The sequence below is a fragment of the Artemia franciscana genome, unplaced genomic scaffold (assembly GCF_032884065.1).
Source record: "Artemia franciscana unplaced genomic scaffold, ASM3288406v1 PGA_scaffold_168, whole genome shotgun sequence".
Taxonomy (NCBI): domain Eukaryota; kingdom Metazoa; phylum Arthropoda; class Branchiopoda; order Anostraca; family Artemiidae; genus Artemia; species Artemia franciscana.
In genome coordinates this window covers 275,365-293,326 of record NW_027062638.1, presented here as the reverse complement: position 1 = coordinate 293,326, position 17,962 = coordinate 275,365, and the positions used below count along the sequence as shown (strand labels likewise).

The window sequence follows — 17,962 nt, the reverse complement described above, 5'->3', positions numbered from 1 at the left end:
CCATTCCATAACTTGGTCTGCAGAAAACCAACATATAGATAAAATATGTTAAAAGTAGATAAGTAAGTACAGAAGCGCAACTTTCTATATTTTTTGCACAATTCAACGCCACACTAAAGGAAAAGGAAAGCAGAAAATAGCATCTTTGAAGTCATTTTCGAAAAGCATCCTTCCTTCCAATGGGCTACCTTAGATTAAATATCATCAGTATACCAAGAGTATACTGGTATTAAAAAAATATGGGCGACAAGCTTGCTGTTTGTTCCTGTAAAAACACCCAGCAACTGAAGCGTCAATTCGACGCCCTATGCACCAGCAATGGCACTGGAGGATTTTTATCCTTTTTTTTATGCCAAGAGTAAATCCCAAAGCCTAGGGTCTAACTTTTTCCGATTTGGACTCTAGTAAGGCAGTGTCGAACTTATATTAATTTGATAAATTTAATCAATTATAAGTCCACACCTCTCACTTCAGCATTGCACTTATTCAACAACTTTATCGACAAAATCCTCTTTTGATAGGGCCCACCTGCTTTTGCTTTTTTTTTATTAGATAAATAAACTTCTTTTTTTCGGGGGGGGGGGGGATAATTGCTAAGAATTGAAAAAAGAAGAACAAAATATAGGAAAAGAGGGAAATTAATAAGCGAATCCTACTCCCGCATAAAACTAACAGATGCTACTAATTAGTTGCAATCTCAGACCAGGAGCTTTTTGGACAAAACAGAGACAATTTTATGATTGTTTCCTGAATTTTGACGTGCGTTAATTCAATAAAGTCTGAGAGAATTGAAAAACAAATCTTCCCATCTCAATGTATACACCTACTATTGTAATAAATACCAAATAAACACAAGTAGGGATGAAATTAGATCCGATCAAAATTTAGGGATATTAATACCGAAGTTTAAAAATAAACAACAGGGATAAGATAAAAAACAATTCAGCATAAAAATAAACCTTGTAACCCGAAGACTCAGTTTAACCGAAGATACTGCACAATCCTATACCAAAAATAAAAACTTAGTATATGGATAACGATCATTTAAGAAGAAATGATAGCAAATGAAGCGTACAAACAACAAATTTGTAACAAAATTCAAAACAAAGTTGAGATTATATATAAGACAACTGGTTATAACTAATCAATATTATACGAAACTAATGAAGATATGACACCTGCTATCTCAATATACAATCAAAATTGGTCCTAATATGTTCCACAATGCATATTATCACTATATAAAATCGTAAGCTAGCAATGATTGCACAAGGACATTATTGGGCAAGGGGGGGGCAGGACATTAAACTGAGTCACGTCTTTGCTCTAAAAAGCCGAATTTAGTTATATGCAAGCATATCTAATATTCAAGTAAAAGACGCATAGACAAAATGTCGCGTTTAAGCCATCATTTTTTTTTGTAGCGGATCTATATCTGTTTTTTCTATTTTGGCAGAGAAGCCATAATCTATGCAACTAAAAAAATCAAGAAATTATGGTCGAAATCAAGAAATGATGGCTTCATTTAAGGCTTATGGTCTCCATGCAATTTTCAGCTTTTTTTTTTTTGGTCTACTTTAGGATTTTCAGCTTTGTACATCTGCCCGAAGTAGGTTTTCTTTCTTTTTTTTTATTTTTTTATTTTATTATTTTTTATTTTATTTATTATTATTCTATATTTATTATTTTATGCACATGGTTTTTCAAACTGAAAGTAAGTTAATATTTTTTTTTTTAATGGTTGAAAAAGGATAATCCTTCAATTTTTAAAGCAAGTTTAGATCGACTGAGACAGATTCTGAATAATATCAAAATACTAGGTCGGCAAATGCAAAGATCTGTGACAAATGAATGCAAATATAAGTGTCTTTTTCCTTTTGCGATTTATAGTTACAGACTTGTCGCAAAATCACTTATTTCATAGGGAATATGAGCGAATATGCATTAGATGATAAAAATGCCCAAATTAAACAATCTTCTTTCATCTCCTAAAATACATATGGTGAATTAAAGAAAAACAAATAAAAGGAATGAGTTTTCCACTATTATCTATGGTTAAAGATCAATTAATTTATTTCGAATTATTTCCCAAACCGTGCTTCAAAGGTATTGACCTAAACAATAACAGTTTAATTCTTGAGTTAAAACTATAAACGGCAAATATCACTTTTATAACTTCAAATAGGCTAAGAAAAAATTTAAAATTTTGATTTTTCATATGAGTAAATCAACAGAAGGAGATTTATTATAAGAAAAATTTTACTTGGGTAAAGGAGACACAAGATGGAGATGATTGAGAAAATTGCAAAAGTTTTAAAGAATGTAGCTAGATGGCGAAATTGTGAGATATTTTAACAGTCCAAGGTGAAGCAGTCAGCGAACTCTGATATTTTATAACAATAGAAATGGTACCCCAATTAAGAGTAAGAAAGAAGGCTAAGCCCAAAAATATATAAATAAAGCAGATGAGTCCTTAAGGGAAAAGAATGCCTTCTCACTAATGCGGAGATGACTCATCTACTTTATTCATTTATTTTTGAAAAAAAAAATCCCTCGTGCGGAGTATCTAACTGCCCCCGCCAAAAAATAATACCTAACCACCTTCTCCCTACAAGGCTTTCGACGGTGTAAACGAGTCTAAAAGAAAAGCCTACAATAGCCTAATAGATTCAGACAAAAGGAAAAATGTGTCCATTTTTAAAGCCCCTTATATATATTTTTTGGAAACTTCTGCTTTCTAAAAACCCTATTTAAAATTTTTAAAAGCATACATTTTTTATCGACCCATTTAAAAATGTTCAAAAGTACCCCCGGACAAAGCCGCAAAGTGTCGACATGTCATCGACGGCGACACGTTTGATTCAAATACATCAATGTAGAATGCAAGGTTATTACGAAGGATGAACGTTAATGAAGGAAACGACAAGTAAAACGAGCATGTAACCACAAGTAAAAAAAAAAAAAAAAAAAAAAAAAAAAAAAAAAAAAAAAAAAAAAAAAAAAATTATACAACAAAAATCTAAGTTTGAACCCACTTAACCAAACTATGAACAATCGGTTTACAAGGATTGTCAAGACACCACAGAACACAAAAGGGATTTAATGTCTAAAAAGTGCATTTTATGGTCAATATTTTCAAATGAGAGACAAGGGCTGGAGTAAGTAATTTACAATTTCCAATTCAAACTTCTTACCAGCATGTAAAACTATTTATTTTGAACAAACGAACTAAAAACAGACCCAAAATACCGAAACGGAGAGGGGAAAGGGGTTGATTTCGACATGGTCGAATGCTTTAAAACGCAATTTTATGGCAATTAACCCAGGGTCTTTCACATTTAATATTTTACACAACTCAAATCCAGTGGGGCAGGTATATTTTTTCTTCAGTATGACCTCCCCCCCATTTCGCATATATGCAGACTATACTTGAAATAAACTGTCTCCTATTAAAGAGAAAACCAGATTATAATACTGACACGAAATTTAATATGGGTAGGACCTCACTTCTTTCATGCGTTCTGTCATATTTCAAGACAATTGTTGATATGAGTGGTCGTTTCTTCGACAATATTTACAGAAGATGTTTGATGAGTGAGTTTCCCTTCTCTAAAAAAAGTCATACTCACATTAAGAATTAATCCCATTACCAAAGAACGCAATTATTTAATTGGAATTTACATCCAAATATGTAACAATATGTTAGATCAGCTTCATTATCAACTTAAAAAAAAAGTAAATACAGATCTGAAGTACAGTAACGGAATAGCATTTAACTGTTAATTTGAGCTAGCTTAAGACCTTTTTGAGCAAAAGAGAAAAACTGTTTCGTTTTCCTTTTTTCAGAAACATAAAACAAAAAGTATCTTCCACCTCAAAAGTTTCAACTCCATCCCCAGGCCATGATACAGATCAGGATGTCAGAATCTAACTCAATAGGATGGCAAAAGTACTCTGGAAAAATATTTCTTTTTCCTATTCTTTGTATAACTTGATGCAATTGGCTAGGTGTTACGGACAGTTACCAACTCTGTAAAGTAAGATTTTAATAATTTTAAAGTTTTAATGTTTGCTTTTAACCAGTGCCTAAGATTGACATTGGAGATAGAAAGAGTAGATAATAGCATAATTAGCTTGGTACATTTTACCTAGTTCTCATATGATGTCATATCTTCTATAGTTATTTATAATCTCGGCATAATGTAGTAACAAAAAATAACCATCCCGAAATCGTAGTCCCGCTATTGAAGCAAACCAATAGATATTAATGAATACAACAAGTTCCGTCTTTAGCACAACCTTTAAGCACAAATGACAAGACACACTGACTGACTGATTCTCCTAGGCAAATCGGGGCCCGTCCATTTTGGAGCCAATCGCACCTTTAAACAAAAGAAAAATCCCTTGACTTTTGAAAAAAACACACATTCTCTGAGGAAAAACCTCTTTCACATCAATTACATGTTCACTTATTATAATACCCGAAAAATCAACTCTCATTATCCGTATCCGGTTTTTCATCAAACCGTCCCGCTTCGATCGCAGATCGTAGTTCTGCCACTTCAACCGAATTTGAGTAATTTCTTTTCATCCCTCTCGGCAGGCCCCGACAAGAGGACAGGTTTAAATTTCCAAGGCGGATACACTTTTCTAGCACAGTTTTCACGGCAGCATATCCGACAGCTGAACCACTGAGATCGAGACTCCTGAAAGCAAAACCACAATTAAATACATTTTTAAGCCATAAAATTTGGCTGACTTTTGACTGTTTCAGTATATGCTCTAAATACTATATGGTTTTTTGGTTCTTGGACTGCTGAAACATTTTCAAACATTTTAAATATTTGACATACACTCTAGGGCTGGGTGATATTGAATATCGTTATATCGCACCCAATATCGATACTAGGGTTGGGTGATATTGAATATCGTTATATCGCACCCAATATCGATACTGAATACTGAAAGGTAAATATCGACATGGAAAGCGATATTATTTTGGCTTTTCCAGTATTGACTGGTGAACATCTAGCAGAAAATATCCAGCACAGACAACTGTTTCGGGAATCCGAAGAAGAAGAATAACGTATTAGATCCACTGACATATATGCTGATACACTGCATGCACAGCTATATCCATAAGTTGGCACAACCTGTATCCAAGCAACGTTTAGTGAGGGTGGACTTTCAAATGTTGCTGAGAACCTCTAAAAGGCTTGGCTACGTAAATACCTTCAAGCCTTATAGTACTTCATGAGATCACCCTTGTCACGATTACCACATACCTCAATCCGCGTTTCAAGAAATTGTGTATTACACCAGACGTTCTTCTCCAAATTGAGAGTAAAATAGCAAGAGACATGGATTTGACCTCACTGGATTCTGTATCAACAGATGCAAGTGCCCAAGCAATCCCTGTAATTCAACCGTTACAGAATCAAGCCAGTTTTTGGGAACGACGTGACGAAGCTTCAGTAGTCAATACTAGGTAAGCTTCCACCAGCAGCTGTATCGTGTCACGACCTTCGAGATTTTCAGTAACGAGTCTTCAGTTCCAAGGAAATCTTATCGACTCAAGTTGAAGAAGTATTGTAATATGAGTGTACATATACCAGTACGAAGTTATGTCGATGCATCAGAGAACCTTCTGTAAGGGCTTCTAGCTTCCATCGGCAAAAATGAGAAATTTCATAATTTTTCTCCAGAAGGAAAAAATTACAGATGCGTGTTTATTTGTTGTGTTTTTGCTTTTTGATCAAGGTGATTGTATCGAGCCACTGGTCATTTAAAATCAGGAAAGGGCTTGCTCGAACGGAAATTACATTTCTAGTTCCCAGTTTCGTGACCAAACCGATTAGAGTGCAACCAGATTCCCCAAAAGGATTGGAAATTATATAGTGTTTACATATATTATTTGTTATTGAGAAGTAAACAGAAATTTTTTGCGGAGGGTGAATTTTCTGTGGTGTATTTTCCAGGAGATTTATGCGTGGGGAAGGAATTTTCCGGGGATGGACTTTCCAAGGGAAAATATAAATGAGGAATTTACCAGAATTCTTAAACGAAATTCTTTTATTTGACTTACTTCCTCTTTGGCAACTCAATTTTGCACGTGGAGATATACCGAGGAAGTTGCAAAAGGATAATTTTCAAAGGAGGTGAAATTATACCTGGGATTTTTCCGTGAGGGATTTTCCACTGGAAATATTCTTCATGGGAATATTTTACGCGGGAAAAACTTTCCATTGGGACATTGGAAGGGGAGAATATCCGGGATTTTTCTTTTTTCATGTAGAGAAGATTTCTGGGATGATTTGACAAGCGATTGGAAATTAAAAAAAAGCAAGTCTTTTTTTTTCAAATGAAAGTAGACTCAAAAGAATTTTCCAGGAAGAATTGTACGCAAGAATTCTTTTTGGGGAAATTTTCACCAGGGATAAAATTGTCTGGGGGAAGGGCCATCTTACGCGGGAGGAACTTTCCAAGTAGGAACTTTCTTGGGAGGGTGATTTTTCTCGGAGAGAAAAGGTGGATTTTTGGGCATTATTTGAAAAACAATCAGAAATTAAATAAAAAACTATTTTTTCCAACTAAAAGTAAGGAGCAACACTAAAAACTAAACCAACAGGAAAAAAACTGTATATGAGGAGAGTCCTCCAGCTCAATGCCTCATTCTACACTAAATTTAACTTTGTGTTGTAATTATTTAGCAACATTTCCTGAAACACAAGAACCGTTTAATTAGAGTAATAAGGAGATTTTTGAATTACAAAAAGAAACCTTAGTGTGAAAAGTGAGGTATTGAGTATTGAGGATGGAAATTCTATACGGATCAATTTCTGTTCTGTTAAGTTCTAATGTTGCTCCTTACTTTCAGCAGAAAAAAATTATTTATTTAATCACTGAAAAGCAGAACCAGTTATTAGGGAAAAATACAGACATGTTGTTGATTTTTACTAGCCAAAACTAGACAGTAGCTTATTTTTCTTTATTTTGACCCCGAGTATTTCTAAATCGTTTTTTTTTGTGTTATTCAGTCATGTAATGGAAGTATTATTGTATTTCATTGAAAGTTCAGGAAAAACTGTACAAAATAATTTCTAATTACACATTTTGTTTTTGAATTTTGGCAAAACCTAAAGTTAATCTGAGCAAAAACTGATCAGAAATATAAAAATCGATATATCAATCATCAAATATCGAAAGTAAAAGTATCGATATATCGTTTAACCATATTATCGACCGAAATTTTGTAGGCCGAAAGAGCTAAGAATAAATAAAAAGTAAATTGCCCACTGCCCCCTGAATTTTCAGAAAACACCTCTGTCCCCCTATTCGTGAACCGATCCCCTACAACCTGATCGTGATTGGGCGGAACAGCCCCAAGAGGATACACTTTAGACGGTTTGGCTAGACAACAAAACTACTATAGCTATAAAGGCGACATGTTTTGATACAACTATAAATCAACTTTGGCAAAAAAAGAAATTTCTCAACACATCCCAAGAACATCGGTCATTATAGTTAACGACGAGCCTGGAAAACAACAATAACAGCAATTTTACGCAAATAGTACGCAACCTGCTCCAGTGACGAACGGCAGCTGGAAAACTAACATGTGAAAATTAGTTCTCCATCTACCAGCGAAAACCCAGCAGTGAAGAAAACGGATCCACAAAATCATTTCAATTTCTTTTGAGCACTCCTCGTAGTACGAAAGCCAGTACCACAGAACGCACTTCTATGCCGATAGTGACCCGACAGTAACCCACTATTTACAGTTTACACAAGCCTAGACTCAAAAAGATCCCCAAGGAATTTTAAGGTGCTTGAAACGATAAGAAACACTCATCACATTTCTTAAAAGTTTCTGCTTCTCTGTATCATATCATGATCAAACCTTAGTCTTCGGCCACCTACACCCATCAAAAGGGGGATGCTTCTTCGTCCATTACATCCTGTTTAAAGTTACTGCTTGAGGAACTTATTGCCACATATGAGCGAACACTCCTACCACTATCATATCCTTCCTATAGCTTCTGGTTTGACCATCTCAAGAACACATAAGCAGAAACTCTTTTCCCATATCATGTAAAGTTGAAAGTTTCTGCTTTTGCCACCTCAAGGCCAAAGAGAGACAAATATTCTCCCCACCCTACATCCTTCTTAAAACTTTAACTTCTTCAAGTTCACGTCATACAAGAAAAACTCCTCTTTTTTAATATCCTGTGCGAAGCTTCAGCTTTGGCAGCATTAACGCGCCAAAAGGGTCACCATTTATCCTTCTCTCAATCCTGTTCAAAGTTTTTAAATGGGACACAACAAGGCTAAACAAAAGTGAACACTCCTATTTATGTCACGTTTTGACTGTAGCTTCTGCTTAGGCCTCAGTTGAGCTACACAAGAGCGAACATTTCTCTCTCTATCAGATGTTGTTGAACACTTTTGCATCAGGCGCAACAAGGCCAGGTGTAAGTGAACACTGTTTTCACATCATATCCAGGCTAGATTTTCGTTCATGTCCCCCATTCCCAAGAATGTGAAGATTCCTGTCCTTATCCCATCATGTTTTAAGCTTTCGCTTTGGGCACATTAACAGAATAATTAAGACTCGTCTAAAACAAAACAAAAATCAGATGAGTATTACTCTTAAAATCATGTTTTATTTTTAAACTATTATTATGCTCCTTTCTATTATATTCTGTAACATCGTTTTGACGTGACACAATGCTATAAATTCCTTAATATAATTTGTTAACTTAGTTGACATTTTTAAATGAGTTAATTCTCCTTGCTTAGCTCTGTATTCACTCCAACTACAAAAAAATTATTTTAGTTAATCATACAGCTATGAATGTTATGTTTATGAATAAGAAGAAAAAAAAATAATAGAAACTCATACTGAGAGTTTTAAACTGAGAGTTTAGGTTTGTTTCATTCAGTATCCATCTAAGGTTGTTCTTTCTTTTTCAGTTACATATTAAAATAATTAGCGCGATAAGCTATAAGAATATTTTATAACTAAACAAAGAAAATAGTATAACGCTGGATCAAACCTACTTTATATTGAAGTTTTTATGTTCTGCTAAAATTAGAAGAGAGACATTTATCTAGGGTTGCTAAGAAAGGCCTGGGCTTATTACTACGATAATAAATAAATACATGATTAAAATAGTTAAAGTAAAAATAAGCAAAAGAGAAATTGGATCTTACTTTATGGGTGAGTTTTCTTGTTCCGCTAGTGTTGCTAGAGCGATGTCTAGAGCTTCAGGTGCAGTGGACCAGGATAGATCGAGTACCTCCAGGCTATGGCCCCACTTCCGAATAACCAGCTCAAGTCCATCACCTCCAAATCTGGTCGCTTTGCATCCTAATGAAAAAGTCATTTGTCATAAAAATTAAGGTTTGTCAAACCGTAAATATATATATATATATATATATATATATATATATATATATATATATATATATATATATATATATATATATATATATATAAGCATTTTACCGTATAGTAGGAGAGTCAAAGCTGAAAAAGTCGTGTCAAATAACAATGAACAGAATTCTTTGTGGTACACAAGTTCTGGCTTTTGGAAATGATAGCTCTAAATATGGCGATGTTTATGTCGGGAATTACGACGGCTGGAGTGCTCATCATAGTTTAATACGAGATCAAACTTAGGACCTGAACTTTCATGGTTAATAGATGGCATTGCAGCTGCTCTCGAAGCTTGTTATTAGAAATATTTGCATAATAGTTAAAGGACAATATATTAAACTGAAAAACTCAAATATTTGATGCTCAAACGTGTTGTTACCAGCATTTTATTGTTTCGCCTCGTATATAGATATAGCTATTATATAGAATAACAACGCATGTGAATTTTAATGACAGGTCAAACTAGCCATTAAAACTATTGCTAGTTCAATCTCCAGTAGGAACAAATATTAGGTAAGATTTTAATAGCCGCAGAGTTAGTACATTTAAAAAATTTCCATACCGGAATGTAATGACTTACTTTTAGCCACCAGGTGATGTATTTCATTGTCTGTTTCTATATCAGACCCAGCAAAGCCTAGGCCTTTACCTATATAGCCTAATTCAATTGTTAATAAATAGCCAGGTTATTTAGTTACTCCCATAGTATATAGGGGCATATTTTTCATATTTTCCTTACTTGTTTTTCTCCCAAACTTAATTTTATCTACCCTTTACCCCCTAAAAAGCAATGTAATAGCCCTTTCTATAATCAAAATTTCTTTTTTTGGATAATTATTATATAATTAGTGCTTGCTAAAATAAAAGGCAAGAAAAGATTCACATTATTGCACAATATAACGGTAATACGTTATTGTAACCTATTTCGCTTCATTTTAGGGGGAGGAGATTATGGCAAGCATTTTGCATTGTTTAATAGTAATATTGAGAATATCACAGATGTTTTGTATGGCGAGTAGAAACTCTTTAGGATTACCCTTACTTCTCATCAGCATTATTTATTTATAATACCAAATGAAACCAATAATTTTTTTTACATAACCAAGGGTAAGCTTTTGCCTTTGCAAGGGGGTCAACTAGTACATCTAGAAAAAGAGATAAAAGGCACATAAAACTGTATTTTCATCTGTATCCTCGTCTAATCAACGAAGAAACCTGATAATTTACTTATACATTACATTAACATATACATTATTATATTATATATATATATATATATATATATATATATATATATATATATATATATATATATAAGTAATATATATATAAGTAATATATATATATATATATATATATATATATATATATATATATATATATATATATATATATATATATATATATTATACATATTTTATTTTTCATTATTTTTTTAAACTATTTTTAGTTTTTCGAACTATTTTTTTACTATTTGTAGTATTTATTATATATATATATATATATATATATATATATATATATATATATACATATATTTTATTTATATTATTTTTTATTTCTATTTATTTGTATCATTATTATGTACATTTATTATTATACATATACATTAAGGCTCCAGGTGCTGATAGTGTGATAAATGAGTTTTTAAATATGGTGGCTCTGAGGTCAGGAATAAGTTACTGAAGATTATGAACATGATTTTTGAAAAAGGGGAAGTACCCAATGATTTTAGGAAAACCTTGATTAAACCGCTGCATAAGAAAGGTGACAAGAGTGAGTGTCGTAATTATCGAGGCATTAGTCTGGTCTCTGTAGGTAGCCAATTACTGAGCAATATGATACTTTTTAGACTGAGAGATACAAAGTTTTAAGGGAAAAACAGTACGGTTTTAAAAAAGGTAGAGGATGTGTAGACCAAGTTTTCACTCTTAGGTTAATAATTGAAAAGCCCATTCGTTGTCAAACACCTTTAGTCCTCAGTTTTATCGATTATGAGCAAGCTTTCGATTCTGTTGATAGAAGAGCGTTAGCAAAAGTCTTATCCTTGTATGGTATACCAGAAAAATACATTAAAGTGATTTAAAATACATTAAAGGAATAGGTAGCTGCGGTTAGGTAGGAAATGAGGTTAGCAACTGGTTTTGTATCAAATCAGGAGTTAAGCAGGGTTGTGTTTTATCTCCCTTTATATGGATAATTTTGATGGACTTCGTCTTAAGGAGCACAGGAAAGGCAATTGGAGACCACGGAATCAAATGGGGAGGAAAAACGCTCCTGAACTTAAATTATGCTGATGATTTAAGCATATTAGATGAAACTGTGAGCAAAATGAATGAATTTTTAGAGGCTTTGCGAGTTCAGGGTGCTAGAATAGGCTTGAAAATTAATGTGAAGAAGACTAAGTCACTAAGGCTAGGAATAAGTGAAGACGAAAAGGTGACATTAGGTAACGAAAAGATTGATCAGGTTGGGAGCTTCAGTTACCTTGGTAGTATTATTAGTAAAGACGACGGGAGCTGTGAAGATGTTAAAAGTAGAATAGCTAAGGCTCAGGGAGTTTTTCACAGTTAAAAAAAAGTTTGGAAGCATAGAAAGATAATTCTGCAAACCAAGATTAGAATATTGGAAGCTACAGTGATGACAGTGGTCAAATATGGCTCTGAAGCATGGGGACTCCGAAAAGCGCTCCGAGGAGCTCTGAGATGTCAGGTTTCAAAGTTCTTTGAAGATGCAGATGATTCAGGTGTATTGATAGAGTCCTACTTTAGAGGCTGTGAAGCAAATGAATCTGACCGAGAGAGGAAGAGCGAATCATTTGCCAGTGAAATGGTTTGGGACATCACAGATGACATACAAAATAGTGGCCCTGAATCAGTTAAAATTGGAACACATGAATCCTACAGGGAGCCAGCCATTCATCAATGTTCTGGACTGGGGAACCTCCCATTGTTGAAACTCAATGAAAAATATTTATGAGTATTAATGTAAAAGTGAGTTTTTCGAATTGATGTAAATAGAAATAAAAAATTTAGTGACAAAAATATTGGCATTACTAATTAGTTTTTAGTTTCTATAATTCCTCCTATTTTGCTCAACTTGCTTGCATTCCCTTATGACGATTTTGAGGACCATAAGATAATGCTAGCGAGATATATAATGTTTATTTGGAGAGATATAGTGGAGTGAGCAGAGTTTGAAGGTCAGTACAACATATATTGACAGCATCAAACTTGGTGATTCCTGGCAATCAATTCTTCAAAAAAAATTCCAAAGATAACTTAGTGGATTTTATTTCTGAGTTTTGAAGCAATTATGGAAGCATAGTAAGAAGTTTCAATTGAATACCCCCCAAGTTGTTCTCCATATATTGGCATGTGGTGTCTAATGGGCAACCATTTAACACAATGCTTTTTCATTAGTTTTTAGAGCAGAATTTAGTTTTAAAGTATAAAGGGCCTATTGCATAATTGTGGGGATTGACATTCCTAATATCCCTAAAGACATAGTTGCTGGACCATTCTACTATGCTGAACAAAATGCCTGTCTCAAAATTTTGACTGAATGCGTTCGAAAAATGAATCGGCTTGAGAGAAAGGTTGCTTGCCCTCCTATCTCTTGTTACTCTTAAAAAGGACACCAAACACTCACGCTGTAATTGGAGTGCAAGGGGGGAGAAATTCCCCTTCATATATCTAATAAAAACATTTTAAACAAGTAAAAACAAAGTTAAAACACTTTTAAAATGTATTTTGTTTTCAGTAAACTGCAAATTATGTTCTGCTCTTGAGAAGGCAAGGGGGTTGTCAGCCCTACCCATATTAATTTTTGCTCATTTTGAGTTTGACTCGATTATTTATTGCAGGATTTAAATTAAAAAAAAAAATACGTTACTCAAAGACATAATTTCCAGACCTTTCAACTACATTGAACAAAATGGCTATAAAAAACTTTGGATTGGATGGGTTTGGGGAAATGGTTGGTGTGAGAGGGGGGTTAGTTGCCAGTCCAATGACTCTCATCGAAGTTAATGCTTTATGTACCTTATATGCCCCCAGGACATAGCTTACAAACCTAGCCCTGAGTGCTATATGGGGGTTGGCATCCTCAAAGATATAATTTCCGAACTTTTGAAACACGTTGAACAAAATGGTTATCTCAATATTTTGATTGGATGCGTTTGAGAAAATGGTGAGCGTGTGAGGGGGTTAGTTGCCCTCATCACTTTTGACTATTACAATGAACACTAGCCCGTTCAATTTTCAGTTGAATGAGTTGTTTTCGAAATTTCTACGCCAACAAATGACCATCTCAAAATTTCTAGCAGATCCATTTATGGAAAATACGAGGTGTGGGTAAGGGGGGAGGGGTATTCACCCTCTGATCATTCTGAATCTTAAAAACGACACTATAACGTCTGTTTTCCAATCAATTGAACCCATTTCGAAGTTTTTCCGTTCACCCTTTCTATATATGCCCCCAGGGCATAACTTATAACACTTGCTCTGAGGGATGCAGGGGGGATCACCCTGAGAGGATGAGGGATCATCCTCGAAGACATGATTTCCGGTGTATACTTACGTTAAACAAAATTGCTATCTTAAAATTTTGATTGGTTGTGTTTGGGGAAATGGTGGGCGAAGGAGAGGGATTAGTTGCCCTCCGATCAATTTCGGCTATTAAAAGAGGGCATTGCCCATTTCAATTTCCAATCGAAGGAGCTGTTTTCAAAGTTTCTACGACAACAAATGGCCATCTCAAAATTTTATCAGATGCATTTCGGGAAAATACGAGGTCTGGTGAGGGGTATCCACTCCCAGATCACTCTAGAGTCTTAAACAAAAAGGGACTAGAGCTTCTAATTACGAATCCAATGAACCCACTCCGAAGTTTATACGATCCCCCTTTCTATATATACCTTATCAGCCCCAGGGCATAACTTACAACTCTTGCTCTGAGGGCTGTGGGGGGGGGGGCATCCTAGAGGAACTAATTTCGGGACCTTTCAATTACGTTGAACGAAATGGCTATCTCAAATTTTTATTGCATATATTTAGGGAAATGGTGGGCGTGGGAGGGGGGTTAGTTACCCTCCTATCACTTTCGAATATTAAAAAAGGCAGTATGCCTTTCAATTTCCAATCGAATGAGCCGTTTTCGAAGTTTCTACGACTACTCTTTCGATACGAAGTGCTCTGGTCTATTAAAAAAAAAATAATAATAATAATAATAATAAACAAATAAAGGATATGTGCCTATGATATCCTTACAGAAATTCTTCGAAATCGCACATCGGAACAAGAATAAATATTGAGAAAATACAGGTGATAAATAAGAGACGGTGATAAGATGATAGCTATTGTTCTCAAAGTGAAATTCGATAAAATTAATCTTTATATCTTCTTTACTGGATGCATATAGGATACATAGGCAGCAACATAGGAAACATAGCAAACATAGGATATTCATTATTACGAGTGTTTTATTTGCCTCCACCTTAATTTAACAACAATTTAATTTAATTGACAAATTAACTGATTTTATTAATTTAATTTAACTGACCTAATGAAGATGATTAGCAGATGATTAGCAGATGACCTAATGATTACAGGTGCACGAAATAATACTGATTAGGAAATAGGTCTATGGGATTGTAATAATTTCTAATCCCCTATCGTTTAAAATTAACTTTCCTTCTGAATATTTACCTTTGCCTGACATCATTATAAGAATATCCTTTGAATATCCTTTATAAGTGTACGAGCCCATGTCAAAAAACAAGTAGGGATATGGGAAATGCTGTAATTTTAAGCTTCCTACTCTATAAAATAAAATTTACCTTTTTATTCACATAAAATTTCACCCAATATGTTCACTGCTGAATTGTAAAAATATGGCATTTTGATAATCTTACCTGATAAGAAGAGCTGTTCAAGATCCCAGGCTGTTATTCGAACCAAACTTGAGTAGGAAATAGAAACACATCCCCGCACATCAAGCAATCTCAGCTTTGATGATGCTTTGACAATGCGCTCCAGCGCAAGGTCATCTATTCCAGAGTCATGCTTAGAGCTGACAGCCACACTAAGCTCTTCCAATTCTGGGAATCCTTGGGATAAAGCCTGGGATATAGAAATAGTAAATAATAGTTTCATTTAAGTATTTACCATTAACAGGTTAGCAGTAACTAAGTAAATGCTACATATCTGAGGGCTTGTAAAAGCGGCATGTGAAGTTAGTATACAAGTAAAAAGCAGTTGTTAAAAATGAACGTTTAAACAAAAAAATTAGGCACGTAATAGTAAGGTAATGAACAATCAATAATAGAATTAAGTAACTAGCCTGAACCAAAATAATAGTAGGTAAAAGCCGTCTTATCGTATCTTAAAAGACCTTGTAAAAGCATTAAGGAAGGGAACGTCTGGAAACACGAGGGCGAATAAAAGTAAGCAATAAAAGTAATAATAAAAAAGTAATAATAAAAAAAATAACAAAAGTAAGAATAAAAAGTAAGAATAAAACAGGAGTGAAAATAATTCAGTAAAACCCAGAGGTTTATAGATGCTTTGAGAGTGTGAACAAATGTTCACAGCTCCATGAGATAACACCTAGCTTATGTTGGATATTATCGCCTGTCTGCATTCACCTGGGTGAAGTCATAAAGTATTCCAAGTGAGTTCTTACTACTACTACTAATAACTCACTGCAGCACCAAGCCACCTGAGGCCAACACAGCTACGTATGCTCCTCCTCCGACATAATCTATCCAAGGGATACATCCTCCCAGGAAGTTCCCATTTCCTTTAAATCTTTATTTATGATATCCTCCCACCCCAGACGAGGTTCAGATTCAGATTCATTTATTCAAAAATTCATATTCATCAAATTCTTCTACTCGCCCAAATGGAGAGACAAGCTCGACTACTGGGCAAGACATATAAACAAAATTTAACAATCCTCATTGATACAGAACAAACAAAAAATGAACCAATGTATTTCATCAATAAAAAAAAATTATCTTTAATGAGAGTATTTCAGGTGGAGTAAGTGGAGTGAGGCCAAAATAAAATATAAAAAAAATTACCAATCGTTCCTGCAAGCAGATTCAATTATACAGCATTTTTAATCATCTCTTGAAAGACCCTTTTGGTAACTCAACAAATTTATTTAATGAATATTTGTTGGCTATTGATGGGATCATATACCGGAGATTGAAACGGGATCTTTCATTTTTCACCAGAGGTAGTTTATACGGGTTAACACATCTAGTTATCAGTGAATTTTGATGTTTGGACAGTAAATTCTGGTCAAAAAAGAAATTATGTACCTGTTGAATCTTAAAAAACCAACTAGATAAGAGCAGATGAGATTTCTGTGTAAGAGTCATTATGTCTAGAAACAGGTAAGAAGTACGTGTTTCAGAGTGGATATCTGTACTCCTCGAGTGTTGTAAAAACTTATCTAGAATTCGAATAGCTTTGTTTGCAGGGTTTGTAGTGGTTTAATATGTGATTTAAAAGTCAGCAAAAATATAGCTGAGCAATATTGGATGTGTGCATCAATTAGGCAAAAATATAGGATTCTTAGAACCTTATATGAGAATAAAAATTTTAGTCGGTGGAGCAAACCTATATTTCTTGATAATTTTAGTATCAACAACGAAATATGTGTTTTAAAATTCATGGTAGGGTCAAAAACGATACCTAAATATTTTGCTGTGTATACTCTTTTGATTTCATGAATAGTATCAATGGTAATTTTATTCAGAGAAATATTTTTCAACTTTTGATTTGATCTTCCATAAATAATGAATTCTGTTTTAACAAAATTAGGGACAAGTTTGTTAATTTGGAACCAATTTGTGATGGATTTTGCAACTTCAATCAGTTTTTCTTTCAGTGTATCTAATGTTGGTGCTTCTAAACTTGCTGCAGTATCATCCGCAAACATTATTGTTAATGCATTTTCAGGAGTAGATTTTGGGAGATCATTTATATATATTAAAAATAATAGAGGTCCTAAAATTGAACCTTGCGGCACACCAATATTATTATTCGATGTCTCAGACGAATATTCACCATCAATAGCTACCACAAACCTTCGATTGTGCAAATATGATTTGATCAATTTTAAAGGTAGTCCTCTTATTCCCGTATTTTCAAGTTTTTTAAATAGAATTTCGTGATTTAAAGTGTCGAAAGCCTTCTTAATATCAAAAAACAATATAGTTGCTAAACAATCATCATCTAAAGCATCATTAATGAAAATATGTGTCGCGGCGACGGCATCTTCTGTCGATCTATCTTTTAAAAAACCAAACTGGAACTTCGAAAAAAAATTTATCTTTTCCGGAAATGATGTAAGTCTATACTTCATGATTTTTTCAAAAACTTTAGCCAGAGGGGAAAGGAGTGCAATTAGACAACAATTATTGGGATCTTGAGCCTCACCTTTTTAATTATAGGGATTATTTTAGCCTTTTTCAGAAGATCAGGGAAGACCCCATTTTTTATGCTCGTATTT

The 17,962-nt window shown here is 34.0% G+C and overlaps 1 protein-coding gene across 2 annotated transcripts in view; it reads right to left on the bottom strand.

Moving 5' to 3' along the window:
- Nucleotides 1-3,984: 3,984 nt before the first annotated feature.
- LOC136041352 (uncharacterized) overlaps nt 3,985-17,962 on the bottom strand; it is a 96,709-nt gene continuing 82,731 nt past the window's right edge. The window contains exons 6-8 of one of the 2 annotated variants that reach the window (XM_065725996.1): nt 15,354-15,561; nt 9,214-9,370; nt 3,985-4,706 (exon numbers count right to left, since the gene is read on the bottom strand). In XM_065725996.1, the coding sequence (XP_065582068.1) occupies nt 4,490-4,706; nt 9,214-9,370; nt 15,354-15,561 (582 nt within the window). In that variant the 3' untranslated portion in view covers nt 3,985-4,489. The remainder of the gene's footprint in view (nt 4,707-9,213; nt 9,371-15,353; nt 15,562-17,962) is intronic. The other variant, XM_065725995.1, reaches the window with a different exon arrangement.